Source organism: Entelurus aequoreus, linkage group LG01 (genome assembly GCF_033978785.1).
Source record: "Entelurus aequoreus isolate RoL-2023_Sb linkage group LG01, RoL_Eaeq_v1.1, whole genome shotgun sequence".
Taxonomy (NCBI): domain Eukaryota; kingdom Metazoa; phylum Chordata; class Actinopteri; order Syngnathiformes; family Syngnathidae; genus Entelurus; species Entelurus aequoreus.
Genome location: NC_084731.1, coordinates 100396073 through 100418540, shown reverse-complemented (window position 1 = coordinate 100418540; position 22468 = coordinate 100396073). Strand labels below are relative to the sequence as shown.

The 22468-nt window shown below is 39.3% G+C and overlaps 1 protein-coding gene across 1 annotated transcript in view; it reads left to right on the top strand.

Moving 5' to 3' along the window:
* Positions 1–4831: 4831 nt before the first annotated feature.
* Positions 4832–22468, top strand: part of ptpra (protein tyrosine phosphatase receptor type A) — a 60521-nt gene continuing 42884 nt past the window's right edge. The window contains exons 1-3 of the mRNA XM_062063691.1: positions 4832–4880; positions 8499–8589; positions 10786–11187. Of these exons, the coding sequence (XP_061919675.1) occupies positions 8514–8589; positions 10786–11187 (478 nt within the window). The 5' untranslated portion in view covers positions 4832–4880; positions 8499–8513. The remainder of the gene's footprint in view (positions 4881–8498; positions 8590–10785; positions 11188–22468) is intronic.

Below are 22468 nucleotides of genomic sequence, written 5' to 3'. Positions count from 1 at the left end.
ATAGACTACAGACTGTGGTGAAGTGAAGTAGGCCGGCTGTGGGGGGCAATAGACTACAGACTGTGGTGAAGTGAAGTAGGCCGGCTGTGGGGGGCAATAGACTACAGACTGTGGTGAAGTGAAGTAGGCCGGCTGTGGGGGGAAATAGACTACAGACTGGGGTGAAGTGAAGTAGGCCGGCTGTGGGGGGCAATAGACTACAGACTGTGGTGAAGTGAAGTAGGCCGGCTGTGGGGGGCAATAGACTACAGACTGTGGTGAAGTGAAGTAGGCCGGCTGTGGGGGGCAATAGACTACAGACTGTGGTGAAGTGAAGTAGGCCGGCTGTGGGGGGCAATAGACTACAGACTGTGGTGAAGTGAAGTAGGCCGGCTGTGGGGGGCAATAGACTACAGACTGTGGTGAAGTGAAGTAGGCCGGCTGTGGGGGGCAATAGACTACAGACTGTGGTGAAGTGAAGTAGGCCGGCTGTGGGGGGAAATAGACTACAGACTGTGGTGAGGTGAAGTAGGCCGGCTTCGTCGCGTGAAAAAGCCTACAATTTTTGGTTGTGTTTCCCGCTCCGTATGCTGAATGGCAATATACGATGTATATCTCCATATTTTTTCCGTAAAGTAAAAACAAAACACAAAACAGTCCCAGTTACCTGAGATACTAAGTATGTCATTATTTTGACTTAGTAAATATTGACTTACTAAGACAAAATAATGACTAAGTCAAATTAATGACTTACTGTAAATAATCGTTTGCAATAAGCGTTTGAAAAAAAGAGTTAAAAGTGGGGCCACATGCTGACATATGCTCAACTCATCATGCTTCATTTATTACAGCATTTGGGAAGCCTGTAGTTGATTTTTATGATGTAAATGTTATATTTTGATCAACATGTGATAGCAGGGACCCTGCCATTAAAAACTAGGCTGCTACGTTACTAATGATTAATGTAGCATCAAGGGTTGGAATTGGGGGTTAAATCACCAAAAATGATTCCCGGGCGCGGCCACCGCTGCTGCTCACTGCTCCCCTCACCTCCCAGGGGGTGAACAAGGGGATGAGTCAAATGCAGAGAATAATTTCGCCACATCTCGTGTGAGTGTGACAATCATTAGTACTTTAACTTTAAGTTTTAACTATAGCTGAAAAAATGGTACAATAGCAATAGGAGAGACTATTGGTCCCTGAACACCATGGAGTTCATGTAGGCTTTATGATGCACTTACATTATTATATCAACTATCAGAGACAGAAACTCTTCATTTAACATAATGTCCTTTTTTGCTGCTTCAACACCGAAAAAGGTAAAGTGAAATAACTTAGTTGTTAACTGTAGGTCAATAATGCTTGTCTTTCTCTCAGACAGACAGGGCTTTGCTGTCCGTAACACACACGCACGCACACACACACCGCAAAATGAGCTAACGTTACGCTAAAAGCTAATTAATTAGCCTTCACCTAAAGGACTGCGAGCGAGCTGAGCTGCCGCTTATATTTCTAGAAGGTCAACGGGCACATAGTGATGTCACTAGTAGTTGACTGGGAGGTGTTTATTATCATTTGGGGAGAGTCCGCTGCCTGATGCTTACCTGCTAAACACCTTTCTGCTCACCTGCACCGTCTCTCCTCTCTGCCGTGAGCACTGACTACATGCGCTCGGAATACTCACTGCTGATTGGCTGTCACATGCGCTCTGAATACTCACTGCTGATTGGCTGTTACATGCGCTCTGAATACTCACTGCTGATTGGCTGTTACATGCGCTCTGCATACTCACTGCTGATTGGCTGTTACCGCTCTGCGTGTAACCAATCAGATGGTTGTGTGGGTGTGACAATGCTGGGTGCTGCAGAGACGCACTGACAGAGGCAGAGGCAGTACGAAGCGTAGCAGCTTGTTAAGAGTTTAGTTTAGCACCAAATGATAATATAAATACATTTAATAAAGTCAAATACAAATAAGGCGACAAGAGAAGTATCCTAGACTTCTCTTTTGTCAAATAAATCTGAACAGCTGATATGGGCATCTACAAAAAGCTGGACAGAACAAAAAAAAAAAAAAGAAATTAAAAAGAAAACAAGACTTTAGTTTAGGCGGTGGCTCTTTGTTGTTAAGACGGCCGCCTTTACAACGTAGCGCTGCAGGAAACCCTGAACTGAGTATCTTTGCTACATTGCACTTGTGTAAACAGCTCCTTGTTTTGTCACAGGACATCAATCACAAAATCGACATTGTTAATTAGTCCGTTGCTAACATTACACATTGCCACTCACACTGTCACACCACATTACCATACAACTTTAAAATACCTAAACAAAAAGGTAAGCTCCAGCAGATGCACAAGACTTGAGTTGTCAAGCAGTTCAATGTTTACCTCCATGTTCTGTGATGAGCAGTTGAACTGGCAAGTTGTCAGTGTTCAAATGTTGCTGCTTGGGAAGTGTCTAATGTACTTTCTCACCAATTATTATCTTCACAGCTTGATTTGACTCTTTGTTTGCATTGATTTGTATACAGCCCTTTTGTTTCAGTCAATAAAGGTTCTGTTGGGACAGCAATAGCCTGTCCTTGTTGACTTTACAGAACCACTTGAGTGACTCCAAACAAAAACTGACCCCCCTGCCAAAACTGGAAACCACATTATTGTTGTAACCCAACCTGTGGAGGATTTCACTCTCCATACTAATGTTGTCCCGATACCAATAAGTTGGTACCGCTGACAAAATGTACTATACTTTTACATACTTTTTTAAATAAAGGGGACCACAAAAATTGGACTTATTGTCTTTATTTGAACAACAAATGTTAGTGTACATGAAACATATGTTTATTATTGTCATTTAGTCCTTCAATAAAATGTTGAACATACTAGACAACTTGTCTTTTAGTAGTAAGTAAACAAACAAAGACTCCTAATTAGTCTGCTGACGTATGCAGTAACATATTGTGTCATTTATACACCTATTATTTTGTACACATTATAAAGGACAAACTGTAAAAATTGATTATTAATCTACTTGTTCATTTACTGTTAATATCTGCTTATTTTCTCTTTCAACATGTTCTATCTACACTTCTGTTCAAATGTAATAATCACTTATTCTTCTCTTCTTTGATACTTGACATTAGTTTTGGATGATACCACACATTTAGGTATGGATGTGATACCAAGTAGCTACAGGATCATACATTGGTCATATTCAAAGTCCTCATGTGTCCAGGGACATATTTACTGACTTTATAAACATAATATGAATTTTAAAAAAGGGAAAAAAGATTTATTGATGCTAAAAAATATCGATGTAATCATAGTAGTATCGACTAGATACGCTCTTGTACTTGGTATCATTACAGTGGATGTCCACCCATGGCATTTGTTTACATTGTGACGGTGGTGAGCTATTGTATCCTCCTACACTGTGTAGTGAAGCATGTTTAGCTATTCCTCGTCCTTACAGTGATAATGATACTTGTAAGAAACTTACGTTATTTGTCGCCATGGAGACCAGGATTAGTGATTTAGAAGTAGCCAAAAGCATTTCTTCCTGAGGGTGTTTCAGTGTTATAACTTCACCTTTATCTTTAGTTTTCACACCAAAATGCGTCCATTCTCCCTTTTCTGTCTACACACTGTGTCTGCTTGTAAGTACTCTGTGTGTGTGCGCTGCCCAACATGCTCCTCTGCTGGTAAAACCAGCAATGCCATGACGTGACGACGCGCCGTCATGCCCGTTAAAAAAGGGGGGGGGGCATGGGGTGGGGGTAACTGGTACTTTTTAGAGGTGGTATAGTACCGAATATGATTTATTAGTATCGCGGTACTATACTAGTACCGGTATACCGTACAACCCTAATAGGCTATTAATGTTACTGAATCTCAAAGTGAGAATGTTCTTGTTTTGATTGTGGTACGTGTGATATTTTATACTTACGTATAAAATACTACACGGTCTAGCTCCATCCTATCTTGCTGACTGTATTGTACCATATGTCCCGGCAAGAAACCTGCCTTCAAAGAACTCCGGCTTATTAGGGCCCCACTATGGACTGGACTCTCACTGTTATGTTGGATCCACTAGGGACTGTACTTAGAGGGGGGGGGTTACCCACATATGTGATCCTCCCCAAGGTTTCTCATAGTCATTCACATCGACGTCCCTTGTGTGGGCTCTGTGCCGAGGATGTTGTTGTGGCTCGTGCAGCCCTTTGAGACTTTTGTGATTTAGGGCTATATAAATAAACATGGATTGATTGATACAAATATGCTTTATAGTACGGCTGAATTTGTGTTTTTATCACCCAATTTCTTCTCATACTCGCCAAGACAATAATCTGCCATTTACAGTACAGCATCATCTTTTTCTGGTATTCTAGTGCAGTCTTTGGCTCGCTCGCTGCCCAAGTCTCTCTGCAAAGTGGCAGATGTGCTGGATTATAGCAGGCTCAAAATCATGAGATTATACCCACAGATTATGACAGTTTGGTGTGGGAGATAACAGACTCTGCTGACATCCAGGATTACAGTCACTTTTGCAGCGTCTCTGCAAGCCACAGTTCAACCACTGACATTTCAATGTGATCATCCTATTTGTTCTTGGGACAAATGGCCCACATTTGTTTGTTGGCTTTGCAAATGTAAACAACATCTCGCAGGGCTGTTATGTTTTCTGTCTCAGAGGTTGCATTTGTTTGCTGATGTTTGGTGTTTACGCTCTGACCAACACCGCTTGCATCTCACTACCTCTTTTCAACGCTGATCTCCGAGCATGTTCTCCAGAAAAAAATTGTCCTAAAGGTAAATTTGATGAGTCATTCTTCCTGTGCTCTCTTCTTTTCTAGAAACCTGCTGTGCGAATGAGTGAGTGATCCCATCTTCACGTCTTTAGGTAAACACACTCCAACAAGCCTGGATTTGACTAGAAAAACAAAAAGGATATACTGGGAGCGTCTCTTCTAGACCTGGGCCGATATTCCATGAATCAATTAACCGAACGATACATGAAAAGGAAGGCGGTAAATTTTCCCTCCTCAATAATTGCCTCATGTTTGCGTTGTTGCAGATTACAAGAGGGTTCACTCTTTTGCATCAGTTTCAGCAGTTGCGGGCGTTTGTTCTACAAAAGACCGTAGTAATGGTAACCGCTGCTTGGTATTACCCTTTTAAATGACAATGATGAAAAAAGTGTGATTAACCACACTTTGAGAAGACTATGGAGGTGTTAGCTTGCTCGCTGTCCTAAATGCTATCATGTAAACAAAAGACATACATGTCTTTTCTTATTAAGAAACGCCGTTCCCTCATCTAAACTTGCATAAATACATTACTGTCTAAATCAGGGGTCCACAAAATTTTGGACCCGGGGGCCGCATTTGTGTGTGATGACGTCACGTTGTCGATGGGAAAATGCTGGAAAAAAACAGATTAAAGAAAATAATGAGGGGTTAGTGCATGTGCCTCACAACATGAAGGTCCTGAGTAGTCCTGGGTTCAATCCCGGGCTCGGGATCTTTCTGTGTGGAGTTTGCATGTTCTCAACGTGACTGTGGGGCTTCTACACCGGCTTCCTGCCAGACATGCACCTGGGGATAGGCCCCTCCCACCTCCAAAGACATGCACCTGGGGATAGGCCCCTCCCACCTCCAAAGACATGCACCTGGGGATAGGCCCCTCCCACCTCCAAAGACATGCACCTGGGGATAGGCCCCTCCCACCTCCAAAGACATGCACCTGGGGATAGGTTGATTGGCAACACTAAATGCTCCCTAGTGTGTGAATGTTGTACATCTGTGATGAGGTGGTGTCTTGTCCAGGGTGTACCCCGCCTTCCACCCGAATGCAGCTGAAATAGGCTCCAGCACTCCCCGCGACCCCAAAAGGGACAAGCGGTAGAAAATGGATGGATGGATGATAAAAATATTTCTTTACTCCGAACTACCCGCGGGCTGTAGTTTGGGGACCCCTGGTCTAAATCAAATCCAACTTTATTTGTACAGCACTTTTCATTAGGGATGATGTTTGATAAGAAATTATCGAGTTTGAGCCTATTATCGGATCCTCTTATCGAACCGATTCCTTATTGATTCTCTTATGGAGTCCAGATAGGTTGTTGTATGTGGAAAAAAACACACAATATTTGGTTTAACAAAAGCTCACTTTTATTATATAAGAAAACGATTTAATCTAATAAATAAATAAATATTGACTGTTACCCACCTAAAAAAATAAAATGAAATAAATAAATATTGACTGTTGTTACCCAAAGTATATTAAGTGGGATTTTTCAGAAAAACAAATATATACAGTAACACAAAAACAAGCTGTCTCTGTGATCACTATAGGTGTATAAATAATAATATAGTGTTAAATAAAATCAGTCCCTTGGGCACAAAAGTGAAAATAATACAGCTCTCCAAAAAGTGCACTTCTGCTGCTATTGGAACATAACTGTTTGTTATGATGCTTTGACATTTTTGCACTTTATTTCTTTATTGAAAGAAAATTCTATGAAGAGAAAAGTTGTTTGCAAATGTGGTTACAATGCTAAAAAAGGAAAAGTTAAAGCTAAAAAAAAATACACTTTATTGAGTTAACATTATTTCTTTATAGGGGGAAAGATGTGATGAGATAGGGAATATAACAACTACACTACCCAGCATGCAACGGGAGTGACGAGCATGCGCGGTAGCCCCGAAAAGTGTTGTTGCATGTTGCCACGCTGTGAAAGTAAACGTCAAGAACTCAGCCAAGACGCCTCGTCTGCATTATTTATAATTAGACAGACAACACATATACAGTGTGATTTTGTAACGTTTACAAGGAAAGAAAAACAAAAGTTAAAAAAGGGAGATGTGTTGTATATATATGTATGTGCTGCGGTGTTGTATATGTTGTATATATATGTATGTGCTGCAGTGTTGTATATGTTGTATATATATGTATGTGCTGCAGTGTTGTATATGTTGTATATATATGTATGTGCTGCGGTGTCATATATGTTGTATATATATGTATGTGCTGCGGTGTTGTATATGTTGTATATATATGTATGTGCTGCGGTGTCATATATGTTGTATATATATGTATGTGCTGCAGTGTTGTATATATATGTATGTGCTGCGGTTGTTTTAAGAAGGTTGTGACAGCTGCCGTAAAGGAGGTGCGTTGCTAGCCTGGTTGCTATGTTTCCGGTTGGTGGTAAAAGTGTTCTTCATGAGTTTGTACCCTGCTCAAATCTCTCAGTAAAGTTATTCATTGGATTATACCTTTTGTTTTGAACTTTATTACACCTTGGAGCACTTCTTCCGGTCCATTGTTTTTCCTGCTTTCGCTGATGACTGAGCTACGTGACGCCATTTCTTGTGATGTCACACGGAGCATTTCTGGTCGGGACGGGATTCGTTCCGAGGGATTCGAATAAAGAACCAACTCTTTTTCTTTACTATAGTGGTCTCGATAACGGGTACCGGTTCTCAAAAAAGGGATTTGAGTCCGAGAACTCGGTTCTTTTCTTATCGAACAACCGGGAAAACCGGTTTCGAGTATCATCCCTACTTTTCATCCACTGGCAAGTGGCAAAGCCAAAGTGCTGTACACAAAGAACACAAACACACACTTCGACTGATGACAATAACAAAACATGGCATGGCACTGAGGAGTTGGGGAAAAAATGCCAACTTTGAGGCGTCCACACTGGAGAAGAACTACAACTAACGCCATCTAAAAAGTAGTGTAAAACATATGAGGAAATCTATGTGAAAATACATGAATAAAAATGTAAGATTGAGAGAATATTAGTGGTAGTATTAATAATGAAGATATAGGTCAAGATCCAGTATTGACATTGAACATAAAGGCTGTGCTGGTTATGGATATAAACTCCACAGAGTCAAGTTAAAACAGACGGACACGTGACGTCACGTTTACCGGAAGTGAAATAACTGTTCACGTAATTTACATTTTTTAGAAAAACATTTATTTTGATTTTAGTTCTTTACAAATAAACTTGTATTGATTCAAAAAATACAGCATGGATTTTAGCGTGTGTATAATTACTTTTTGAGCACATTAAGCAATACCACAATAATAATAATTGTCATCATTTTGGTTACAGTAGCTTTATTTAGCCATTTTATTTATTGTCACCCCCTCATTAACAGAGACAGAACTTATATTTTTGCTTTCCGCTGTGCTGTTATTTTTATTATTTGGTTTTTTTTTTAATTCAACTTAGTATTTAAAAGTTTACATTTCAATTACAGTGTTAGAACATTCAATAAATACAGATTTATTGCATTTGAAAGGGTATACTTTTGCATTATCATTACGTATTATCATTACAAGAATAATGGCAATAATATCGTTTATCAACACTAATTTGTAGGTCAATATATCGTGGAGCAAAATGTGTCCTGGGCCCAGACCTAGTCTCTTCATGCATAGTCCAGCACAGAAAGATCCATACAGTTCATATGATCATTTTTCTAACTTGACCTTCTTTGTTTAGCTGATGTAGGACACAATGGGTGTGTGTCCCCTGCTCCTGCTGCTCAGTCTCGCCCTGGGGGCCTCAGGCCAGGATCATGTCCCTGCCACAAGTAAGACACTATACAGTACAGAAATGATTAAACCTGTTTTTACAGTGAAGAGCACAAAGATATGTTGAGCAGGTCTATGCTTGTCAAAACACACACCTGCAATGTGTCTGTAAAAGTCTTTCAGTTGAACTTTGAAATGTGTGCAAGAGCTCATTTTATTTTGAAATACATTTTATAATATTACCAAAGTGTCTTTTTATGTTGTATGTATGTTGTTTATGCCTTAGCTGTTGAGTGTGTATCAAATGTACTGCAGGACATTTTAATTAGGGGAGAAATTGAATGAAACAAATGAAATCCCATTAAACTGTAAGAAATAATAGTTTTTAAACATATATTTAAAACACTTCCTTGTAGTCTACTGAACATGTGATGGTGGTGCTTCAGTAGAAATGTTGCTTGTAATTAGTTTTACAGGCCACCTTAAAACCGCTTTCTGACTGTCTCTACAGAATGTGCTGTTTCATGTTATGATACTTTGATATGATACTAATTAGGAGTCTTTGTTTGTTTACTTACTACTAAAAGACAAGTTGTCTAGTATGTTCAACATTTGATTTAAAGGCCTACTGAAATGATTTTTTGTTATTTAAACGGGAATAGCAGATCCATTCTATGTGTCATACTTGATCATTCCGCGATATTGCCATATTTTTGCTGAAAGGATTTAGTAGAGAAAATCGACGATAAAGTTCGCAACTTGCCTGTAGCGGAAGTAGCGTGACGTCACAGGAGCTAGTATTCCTCACAATTCCCCGTTGTTTACAATGGAGCGAGAGAGATTCGGAGCGAGAAAGTGATGATTACCCCATTAATTTGAGCGAGGATGAAAGATTTGTAGATGAGGAACGTTACAGTGAAGGACTTGAGAGGCAGTGATGGACGTATCTTTTTTCGCTCTGACCGTAACTTAGGTACAAGCTGGCTCATTGGATTCCACACTCTCTCCTTTTTCTATTGTAGATCACAGATTTGTATTTTAAACCACCTGGGATACTATATCCTCTTGAAAATGAGAGTCCAGAACGCCAAATGGACATTCAGTGCCTTTTATCTCCACGACAATACATCGGCGAAATGCTTTAGCTACGAGCTAACGTGATAGCATCTTGCTTTAACTGCATATAGAAACAAAATAAATAAACCCCTGACGGGAAGTATAGATAGAAAATCAACAATACTATTAAACCGTGGACATGTAAATACACGGTTAATGCTTTCCAGGCTGGCGAAGGTTAACAATGCTGTGCTAACGACGCCATTGAAGCTAACTTAGCAACCGGACTGCACAGAGCTATGCTAAAAACATTAGCTCTCCACCTACGCCAGCCAGCCCTCATTTGCTCATCAACACCCGTGCTCACCTGCGTTCCAGCGATCGGCAGAAGGACGAAGGACTTCACCCGATGCGTTTGGCGGCCCGGAGACGTAGGAAGTCAAGGTGAGGTCGGCGGCTAGCGCGGCTAGCGCAGCTAGCGCTCCAACAAAGTCCTCCTGGTTGTGTTGCTGTAGTCCGCTGCTAATACACCGATCCCACCTACAACTGTCTTCTTTGCAGCCTTCATTGTTCATTAAAAAATTGCAAAAGATGTCCAGAATACTGTGGAATTATGAAATGAAAACAGAGCTTTTTGTATAGGATTCTACGGGGTACCATAACTTCCGTTACTCGGACTTCGTCACGCGCATACGTCATCATACCGCGATGTTTCAGCAGGATATTTCCCGGGAATTTTAAAATGTCACTTTCTAAGTTAACCCGGCCGTATTGGCATGTGTTGCAATGTTAAGATGTCATCATTGATATATAAACTATCAGACTGCGTGGTCGCTAGTAGTGGCTTTCAGTAGGCCTTTAAGGACTAAATGACAATAATAAACATATGTTTCATGTACTCTAGCATTTTTGTTCAAATAAAGCCAATAATGCCATTTTTTGTGGTGCCCTTTATTTAGAAAAGTATCAAAGTTCTTCAGGCCAAGTCCTCTTCTTGTAGTTTTTAGGGCTTCCTTATGGAGTCTACTGACCCATACAAGTTCAAAAAGCGAAACTCTGAATCCTTGAAGGAGCATAAGAGTTGAATATCACCTGCATAGAAATGATAAGGAACAAGTAGATCCAATGTATTTCAAACATGGTCTTGAAGGAAAACTACCACTTTTTGGACTTTGACTTAGTCTCCCCCTTTTCTTCAGCTGCTCCAAATATCTCGGGAAAATGGGCAGAAGTCCCCACCGCACACGTTAAGATCAAGCAAGCCGCCACAGGGCCACCGACAGCACTGACCCTCGGAGTCATCCCAGTGACGACAACACCGCCACCGACGACGACAACAATGGCGAGCCCAGCTGTTGCCGAGGATGTCCAAGTGGTGGATTCTAACACCACCGTCTGGTTGGCACCCATCCCTCTGTCCCCGTCCCAAACTCCAGCCGATGGCTTCCAGCCCACGCAAAGCCCGGAGGCCTCCTCTCCTACCACGTCTGTGGATAGTGAGAACAGCACCACAGCAGACACGCCTACTCCCGATACGTCCATTGAAGACGAGGGCTTTACCACTACAGACATGGATTCCTCCTCAGATGCCAGCCCACATGGTGAGTACTAGTGCTTGACCTGCTGGCTTTATCATACTTCTGCCACTAGGACACTTTTACAGTTAATACAGGTGTACTTTACAAAGAGATATATATTTGAGACAATTCCGCCATACCGGTATCTTTTAATTTGCCTTTGTTATGGCCATTTACGGCCGGTGCTGCGCAACGCCAGGGCGCACGCTTCCGGAGACGCTACCGACTCCTCGCCATTCGCCTTTGCGTGCAGTGGACGTGCCCGCACGCTAGTTCCCACGGCTGGCGTTGTCGGGCAGCGGCTCCTCTTTAATAAACAGAGGTAATACAAACTGGTAGAGTTGTACAGTATACCGCTACTAGTATAGTATCGCAGTACCCAGAAGTACCGGTTAGCATGACGGCGTGTCGTTGTCACGTCATGAGTCGTGACATTGCTGGTTTTAGGAGCAGAGGAGCATGTTGGGCAGCGCACACACACAGAGTACTTACAAGCAGACACAGTGTGTAGACAGAAAAGGGAGAATGGACGCATTTTGGTGTAAAAAGTAAAGATAAAGGTGAAGTTATAACACTGAAACACCCTCAGGAAGAGCTGCTTTAACACATGGCTAGCTAGCTGATTGATTGATTGATTGATTGATTGATTGATTGATTGATTGATTGAAACTTGTATTAGTAGGTTGCACAGTACAGTACATATTCCGTACAATTGACCACTAAGTGGTAACACCCCAATAAGTTTTTCAACTTGTTTAAGTCGCTAGCAGCTAACATCCATCCACAGTGTTTTAGCTACTTCTAAATCACTAATTCTGGTCTCCATGGCAACAAATAAAGTAAGTTTCTTACAAGTATTATTATCACTGGAGGACGAGGAATAGCTAAACATGCTTCACTACACAGCGTAGGAGGATACAATAGCTCACCACCGTCACAATGTAAACAAATGCCATGGGTGGATCTACACCTGACATCCACTGTAATGATACCAAATACAGGTGTGTATCTAGTTGATACTACTATGATTACATCGATATTTTTTATCATCACAAAATCTTTTTTATTTTTTTTTAAATGTATATAATGTTTATAAAGTCAATAAATATGTCCCTGGACACATGAGGACTTTGAATATGACCAATGTATGATCCTGTAACTACTTGGTATCACATCCATACCTAAATGTGTGGTATCATCCAAAACTAATGTCAAGTATCAAAGAAGAGAAGAATAAGTGATTATTACATTTGAACAGAAGTGTAGATAGAACATGTTGAAAGAGAAAATAAGCAGATATTAACAGTAAATAAACAAGTAGATTAATAATTAATTTTTACAGTTTGTCCCTCATAACGTGTACAAAATAATAGGTGTATAAATGACACAATATGTTACTGCATACGACTAATTAGGAGTCTTTGTTTGTTTACTTACTACTAAAAGACAAGTTGTCTATTTGATTGAAGGACTAAATGACAATAATAAACATATGTTTCATGTACACTAACATTTGTTGTGCAAAGAAAGACAATAATTAATTTTTTTTGTGGTTCCCTTTATTTAGAAATGTGTCAAAGTGTTGAAATACATTTTGGTACCGGTACCAAAATGTTGTTATGGAGACAACACTAACATGATGCGATGCTTCCATGTCATTGTGCAACATGACAATGTTTTAATGGGAACTAAACAACATTTCTGAAAGGTGTACAAATGACCAAAATATTGATATCGCTACTTTGGAGATTATTTCCATACAAAAGCAGAGACCTTGTGAATTCTCAAGAAATGATATTCGATACAGATTGTTTGACGTAGCCGAGGTCAAAAATGAAAGGATCACATGTAAAGCGTGGACATTATAGATTGGAAAGGATATCTGATCCAAGATGCCTGGGGTGACTCGGGTCAAAGGTCGTATCTGCACACATTTTTTTGGTCAGCCATCAATTGATTGGTTTCCTCACTGCTCCTCACTGCTCCTCACTGCTCCTCACTGCTCCTCACTGCTCCTCACTATATGCAAATACCAGGCAGAGTCTGCCATCTTGTTGTGGTGTATAGTTGCAAGTGATACTCCCTTATTTGTAGGCCCAATGGCAATACACGGTAATACCACTGATTGTCTTTCCGATCCAATACAGAGTCAAATTCAAGCTGGTATCGGCGATATCGATTCGATACTGATAGTTTGTGCGAATGTAGCTAATGTGTCAGCTAAAATAGTTGTATACTGCAAGTTATATATAATAGCTAAAAATGTCAAATAACAGCATAAAGAATACAGTTATGTATTTATTATTCATTATATCGTAGGGGTGTAACGGTACGTATATTTGTATTGAACCGTTTCGGTTCGGTTGGGAGGTGTACCGAACGAGTTTCCACACGGACATATTAAGTACGTTGTGTAAACAATGCACAACACACGGCATGCTAGCAGCGAGCGGGCTAGGACAACATCTAAAAGCCAGAGCTAGAAGACCCTCCTGCCTCGTTAACATCTCCCGTTTGGGAACACTTTGGCTGCGTGGTGCGATACAACAATGGAGGACGGAGGTTTGCCGACATTGTAGAGCAGCTGCTGCTGACAACGCGTCAAACACTTTGAAGCGGCACCACCCCCAAGTGAACATCGCTTCAACGGAGAGAAAGACGAGCGTGGTGCAAACACCGCATTCAAGCAGCCTCTCCTCGGCGAGTCAGGCAGGGCTAAAGCACTAACAAATGTTTTTATAGCAGCAGATTTAAGACCATATTGCATTAAAAACTAGATTTTGAGCCACTTCTATGGTGGAAGAACAATATATCCTCTTATTAGCCAGGCACTACCTCGCCATACCTGCTAGCTCCGTGCCCAGCCAAAGGGTATTTTCCACATTGCAACTGCAAGCAGGTTTGCTCTTTACCGCACACAATGTGGATAAACGGATTTTTCTGGCAAAAAACATGACGATTGAGTGAAAGTCACCCGGGTTAAAGGCTGGGGGGGGAAAGAAAAGTTCACCTGAGGCTGAGTTGACTTGAAACTGTTTAATGTTGCACTTTTTATATGTAGAAGAAAAATGCGATAGCAAGTAGTTACAGGATGATACATTGGTCATACCTCATGTGTCCAGGGACGTATTTACTGACTTTATAAACATAATATGAATTTAAAAGAAAAAAGATTTGGTGATGATAAAAAATATCGATGTAATCATAGTAGTATCGACTATTGTACTTGGTATCATTACAGTGGATGTCAGGTGTAGATCCACCCATGGCATTTGTTTACATTGTGAGCTATTGTATCCTCCTACGCTGTGTAGTGAAGCATGTTTAGCTATTCCTCGTCCTCCAGTGATAATGATACTTGTAAGAAACGTACTTTATTTGTCGCCATGGAGACCAGGATTAGTGATTTAGAAGTAGCTAAAACACTGTGGATGGATGTTAGCCGCATGTGTTAAAGAAGCTCTTCCTGAGGGTGTTTCAGTGTTATAACTTCACCTTTTTCTTTAGTTTTTACACCAAAATGCGTCCATTCTCCCTTTTCTGTCTACACACTGTGTCTGCTTGTAAGTACTCTGTGTGTGTGCGCTGCCCAACATGCTCCAGCAATGTCACAACGATGCGCCGTCATGCCTGCAGAAAAATAAAAATGGCGAAGCAGTACTTTTCAAACAGTATAGTACAGTTTTTGATTGATTAGTAGTGCGATACAACCCCACTCCAAAGTGGAAATGGCACAGATGGTTCAGCAGCCGTCCAGAAAGTTGTGGGTTCCTGCTCAGTGCCATCCTGGTTGCTGCTGTTGTGTCCTTGGGCAAGACACTTCACCCACTCAAGCTGCTGTGAATACATGTAGCCAGGGCAGGGCAGCTTACCACCACCAATGTGTGAATGTGGAGTGAATGAATGAGGGCTTCTCACTAAAAAGCGATTGGAGTGTCTCGATAAATCTCATCCGTTATTATTGTCTTCATTCATGTTGAAATGTAAACTTGTGCAGGAATCTGACAAGAAACTAATCTAAGGGGTGTCAAGCTTGTTTTCATGGAGGGCCACATCGCGGCCTTCATAGGGACGCTTTTTGAAATGAATTAAAAGGATGCATGCGGGTAATAACAAGTGGTTAATCAACATTCTAATTGGTCTGTTTAAAAAAAAAAAGCTATCATTTGACAGCATGTCTATAAAAGTGTAGCAGTCATATTATAATTACAGCTGAGGGGTCACTTCTTGTCACTGAGGGCCACATGGCAGGCATGTTTGCTTCTAACAGTCAATACTATTATTACTCAACTTTTCATGCATTTTATTAGATTTTTTTTTTTAATATAAAATGTAAAAAAAAAAGATAAGTTGCAATAATTTCACCTCAAAATGTAGTGTATATTATTGTAAATTAGGGATGCAACAACTAATCCATTAAATCGATTATAAAAATAGTTGGCAATTAATTTAGTCATGCGCAGAGGCTACTTTTTATTTTTTATTTTTTTTTATTTTTAATAATCCTTTATTTATAAACTGCAACATTTACAAACAGCTGAGAAACAATAATATTTAAAATAAGTATGGTGCCAGTATGCTGCTTTTTTTCCAATAAAATACTGGAAAGGATAGAAATGTAGTTTGTCTCTTTTATCCGATTATTAATCGATTAATTGAAGTAATAATCGACAGATTAATTGATTATCAAATTAGTTGTTAGTTGCAGCCCTACTGTAAATGTAGTGTATATTACTGTAAATGTAGTGTATATTACTGTAAATGTAGTGTATGTTACTGTAAATGTAGTGTATGTTACTGTAAATGTAGTGTATATTACTGTAAATGTAGTGTATATTACTGTAAATGTAGTGTGTTACTGTAAATGTAGTGTATATTACTGTAAATGTAGTGTATATTACTGTAAATGTAGTGCATATTACTGTAAATGTAGTGTATATTACTGTAAATGTAGTGTATGTTACTGTAAATGTAGTGCATATTACTGTAAATGTAGTTTATGTTACTGTAAATGTAGTGTATATTACTGTAAATGTAGTGTATATTACTGTAAATGTAGTTTATGTTACTGTAAATGTAGTGTATATTACTGTAAATGTAGTGTATGTTACTGTAAAAGTAGTGTATATTACTGTGAATGTAGTGTATATTACTGTAAATGTAGTGTATATTACTGTAAATGTAGTGTATGTTACTGTAAATGTAGTGTATATTACTGTAAATTGAAAAACAGTACTGCTGTTTTTATGGTAAAAAAAAAAAAAAGGCAGCTCAGTTGCCAGAATTTTACTGTAAAATTTACCGTTTTTTTTTTTACTGTAAATAATAAAAAAAACTACAATTTTACAGGAACATTTATAGTTTTTTTTGTTGTTTTTTTCTTACCACAAATCAACAACTGTATAATTGTGGGTGTATTACTGTAAATGCCAAAACAGCACCACGGTTTATTAAAAAGTCCAGTTTTTTTCATTTCGAGAAAAATGCTGTAAAAACCACAGTAAATTCCTCAATTTGACCGTGAAATCTTCTACATCAATTTGATGTATAACTTAGCTTTGAAATCATTATTAGTAGTATTTATTTATATTTAAATACTGCTTTGAATGTTTGATAACATACACTAGCGCTCAAAAGTTTGGGGTCACATGGAAATGTCCTTATTTTTGAAGGAAAAGCACTGTACTTTTCAATGAAGATAACTTTAAACTAGTCTTAACTTTACAGAAATACACTCTATACATTGCTAATGTGCTAAATGACTATTCTAGCTGCAAATGTCTGCTTTTTGGTGCAATATCTACATAGGTGTATAGAGGCCCATTTCCAGCAACTATCACTCCAGTGTTCTAATGGTACAATGTGTTTGCTCATTGGCTCAGAAGGCTAATTGATGATTAGAAAACCCTTGTGCAATCATGTTCACACATCTGAAAACACTTTAGCTCGTTACAGAAGCTACAAAACTGACCTTCCTTTGAGCAGATTGACTTTCTGGAGCATCACATTTGTGGGGTCAATTAAACGCTCAAAATGGCCAGAAAAAGAGAACTTTCATCTGAAACTCCACAGTCTATTCTTGTTCTTACAAATGAAGGCTCGAACACTAAATTGTTTGGGTGACCTCAAACTTTTGAACGGTAGTGTGTATTTGCATAATTAGACAATATTTCGGTTGACATAATTTGTGATTACATAGAGTATGTTTTTGTTTTTTCTCCCAAAATAGAAAAAAAATGAATACATTTAGTAAGAAAAGTTGCAGTACTTTATTGATACATATTATTTCCAGGGCCAAATAAAATGAAGTGGCGGGCCACATTTGGCCCCCGGGCCTTGGGTTTGACACCTGTGTACTACACCTTTGCCTAGGCCTGGGGTCGGCAACCCGCGGATCTAGAGCCGCATGCGGCTCTTTAGCGCCGCCCTAGTGGCTCTCTGGAGATTTTTCAAAAATGTATGAAGAATGGAAAAAGATGAGGGGGAAAAATCTATTTTTTTGTTTTAGTATGGTTTCTGTAGGAGGACAAACATGACACAAACCTCCCTAATTGTTATAAAGCACACAGTTTATATTAAACATGCTTCACTGATTCGAGTATTTGGCGAGCGCCGTTTTGTCCTACTAATTTTGGCGGTCCCTGAACTCACCTTAGTTTGTTTACATGTAGAACTTTCTCCGACTTTCTAGGACGTGTTTTATGCCACTTCTTTTTCTGTCTCATTTTGTCCACCACACTTTTAATGTTGTGCGTGAGTGCACAAAGGTGAGTTTTGTTGATGTTATTGACTTGTGTGGAGTGCTAATCAGACATATTTGCTCACTGCATGACTGCAAGCTAATCGATGCTAACATGCTACTTAGTCTAGCTATATGTACATATTGCATCATTATGCCTCATTTGTAGCTATATTTGAGCTCATTTAGTTTCCTTTAAGTCATCTCAATTCAATGTATATCTCATGACACATGTAATATGGCTTTTATTTTTTTGCGGCTCCAGACAGATTTGTTTTTGTATTTGTGGTCCAATATGGCTCTTTCAACATTTTGGGTTGCCGACCCCTGACCTAGGCACTCGATTATTACATATTTTCAAGTACAAACTAATGTTGTCTTTACAAACCTATTTTTGTAATACACTATGTAATAATGTCATATTTGGCATGATTACATAATAACGTTTGGAAGATGCATATTTTATAATTATTTGCATTTAGTTAAAAAAATGAAGTGTTTTATTAACTCATTTTCCCCAGGCTTGAAGAAGCAAGATAATACTTGTCATGTGATCAAAGAGGAAGTGACTCATTTGTCAAGTGGGGTGGTGGACGTTGCTGTTGATGAATAGGACCCACGTTGCCATGTCATCACTCAGACATCACATGTGCTGCTCTGCATTTCTAGCAAATAGCTGCTTATTGTGTCACTTCATTTGAAGGCAGCGTGTGTCTCACCTATTGCTTACATTGCTGCATCTGCCCAAGAATGAGCGATATGACCTAAAATCCTCATCGCAAAATATATGTACACATTGTTGTAGGGTATACCGCTACTATCACCGCTACTAATCAATCAAAAGCGCTACTATACTTTGTTTGAAAAGTACCGATTCCACGTCATGACGGCGCTGGTTTTACGAGCAGAGGAGCATGTTCGGCAGCGCACGCACACAGAGTACTTACAAGTAGACAGAAAAGGGAGAATGGACGCATTTTGGTGTAAAAAGTCAAGATAAAGGTGACGTTATAACACTGAAACACCCTCAGGAAGAGCTGCTTTAACACATGCAGCTAACATCCATCCACAGTGTTTTAGCTACTTCTAATTCACTAATCCTGGTCTCCATGGCGACAAATAAAGTAAGTTTCTTACAAGTAACATTATCACTGGAGGAGGGGGAATAGCTAAACATGCTTCACTACACAGCATAGGAGGATACAATAGCTTACCACCGTCACGATGTAAACAAATGCCATGGGTGGATCTACACCTGACATCCACTGTAATGATACCAAGTACAATAGTCGATACTACTATGATTACTACTATATTTTTAGCAGGACTTTGAATATGACCAATGTATGATCCTGTAACTACTTGGTATCAACATGATCCATACCTAAATGTGTGGCATCATCCAAAACTAATGTCAAGTATCAAAGAAGAGGAGAATAAGTGATTATTTCATTTTAACAGAAGTGTAGATAGAACATGTTAAAAGAGAAAATAAGCAGATATTAACAGTAAATTAAGAAGTAGATCAATAATTCCTTTTTACAGTTTGTCCCTCCTAATGTTGACAAAATAATATAATTAAAAATAACACAATATGTTACCGTATTTTTCGGAGTATAAGTCACTCCGGCCGTAAATGCATAATAAAGAAGGTATAAAACATATATAAGTCGCACTGGAGTATAAGTGGCATTTTTTGGGGAAATGTATTTGATAAAGGCAATTTAAAATGTCTAAAGAATAGTGAACAACAGGCTGAATAAGTGTACGTTATATGAGGCATAAATAACCAACTGCTATGTTAACCTCACATATTATGGTAAGAGTCATTCAAATAACTATAACATATATACCAGGGGTCACCAACGCGGTGCCCGCGGGCACCAGGTAGCCCGTAAGGACCAGATGAGTAGCCCGCTGGCCTGTTCTAAAAATAGCTCAAATAGCAGCACTTACCAGTGAGCTGCCTCTATTTTTTAAATTGTATTTATTTACTAGCAAGCTGGTCTCGCTTTGCCCGACATTTTTAATTCTAAGAGAGACAAAACTCAAATAGAATTTGAAAATCCAAGAAAATATTTTAAAGACTTGGTCTTCACTTGTTTAAATAAATTCATTATTTTTTTTACTTTGCTTCTTATAACTTTCAGAAAGACAATTTTAGAGAAAAAATACAACCTTAAAAATGATTTTAGGATTTTTAAACACATATACCTTTTTTACCTTTTAAATTCCTTCCTCTTCTTTCCTGACAATTTAAATCAATGTTCAAGTAAATTAATTGTTTTTATTGTAAAGAATAATAAATACATTTTAATTGAATTCTTCATTTTAGCTTCTTTTTTTTTGACGAAGTATATTTGTGAAATATTTCAAACTTATTATTATTAAAATTCAAAAAAAATATTCTGGCAAATCTAGAAAATCTGTAGAATCAAATTTAAATCTTATTTCAAAGTCTTTTGAATTTCTTTTAAAATTTTTGTTCTGGAAAATCGAGAAGAAATAATGATTTGTCTTTGTTAGAAATATAGCTTGGTCCATCCATCCAACCATCCATTTTCTACTGCTTATTCCCTTTGGGGTCGCGGGGGTGCTGGAGCCTATCTCAGCTACAATCAGGCGGAAGGCGGGGTACACCCTGGACAAGTCGCCACCTCATCGCTTGGTCCAATTTGTTATATATTCTAACAAAGTGTAGATTGGATTGTAACCTATTTAAAACATGTCATCAAAATTCTAAAATTAATCTTAATCAGGAAAAATTACTTATGATGTTCCATAAATTATTTTTTAAATTTTTTCAAAAAGATTCCAATTAGCTAGTTTTTCTCTTCTTTTTTTCGGTTGAATTTTGAATTTTAAAGAGTCGAAATTGAAGATAAACTATGTTTCAAAATTTAATTGTCATTTTTTTCGTGTTTTCTCCTCTTTTAAACCGTTCAATTAAGTGTAAATATCATTAATTATTAATAATAACATAGAGTTAAAGGTAAATTGAGCAAATTGGCTATTTCTGGCAATTTATTGAAGTGTGTATCAAACTGGTAGCCCTTCGCATTAATCACTACCCAAGAAGTAGCTCTTGCTTTCAAAAAGGTTGCTGACCCCTGCTATAGAACATGCTATACGTTTACCAAACAATCTGTCACTCCTAAATCCCATGAAATCTTATACGTCTAGTCTCTTACGTGAATAATATTATAATGTGTTCATCATTTCACACATAAGTCGCTCCTGAGTATAAGTCGCACCCCCGGCCAAACTATGAAAAAAACGGCCACTTATAGTCTGAAAAATATGCTATATATGATGTCATAAAATAGCTGCAGAATATTTTGATGCTTGGGTTATTTGAGTGTCTAATGGAGACTCTCAGAAAAGTAGCAATGGAAGCTCTCCGGTTAAGAGTCCACCTTTTAATATTTTACATAGTTGTACCCGTCTCTGCTCCATCGTAACGGGTGTGTAAATACCCTGTGGTGACAGTCCTCCGTGTGAGCGGCCGTCCATCAAGAAGAGAACATTCTCTCTCTCTAACACGGGCCGAGCCTCCACCACGGCAACACAAACACTCGCAGCTAATGTCGCTATGGAATGCGTGCTATGCGATAGTCACTTTATAGCTGTTTGCTAACTGCTCTATTGTCACCGTCTGGATCTCTGAGAGGCCTTTGTGGAAGACTTGAAGATGTCTCAGGTCCGCATGATGCTGTGTGTGAAAGACTTGAAGATGTCTCAGGTCCGCATGATGCTGTGTGTGAAAGACTTGAAGATGTCTCAGGTCCGCATGATGCTGTGTGTGAAAGACTTGAAGATGTCTCAGGTCCGCATGATGCTGTGTGTGGAAGACTTGTAGATGTCTCAGGTCCGCATGATGCTGTGTGTGGAAGACTTGTAGATGTCTCAGGTCCGCATGATGCTGTGTGTGGAAGACTTGTAGATGTCTCAGGTCTGCATGATGCTGTGTGTGGAAGACTTGTAGATGTCTCAGGTCCGCATGATGCTGTGTGTGGAACACTTGAAGATGTCTCAGGTCCGCATGATGCTGTGTGTGGAAGACTTGTAGATGTCTCAGGTCCGCATGATGCTGTGTGTGGAAGACTTGTAGATGTCTCAGGTCCGCATGATGCTGTGTGTGGAAGACTTGTAGATGTCTCAGGTCCGCATGATGCTGTGTGTGGAAGACTTGTAGATGTCTCAGGTCCGCATGATGCTGTGTGTGGAAGACTTGTAGATGTCTCAGGTCCGCATGATGCTGTGTGTGAAAGACTTGAAGATGTCTCAGGTCCGCATGATGCTGTGTGTGAAAGACTTGTAGATGTCTCAGGTCCGCATGATGCTGTGTGTGGAAGACTTGTAGATGTCTCAGGTCCGCATGATGCTGTGTGTGGAAGACTTGTAGATGTCTCAGGTCCGCATGATGCTGTGTGTGAAAGACTTGAAGATGTCTCAGGTCCGCATGATGCTGTGTGTGGAAGACTTGAAGATGTCTCAGGTCCGCATGATGCTGTGTGTGGAAGACTTGAAGATGTCTCAGGTCCGCATGATGCTGTGTGTGGAAGA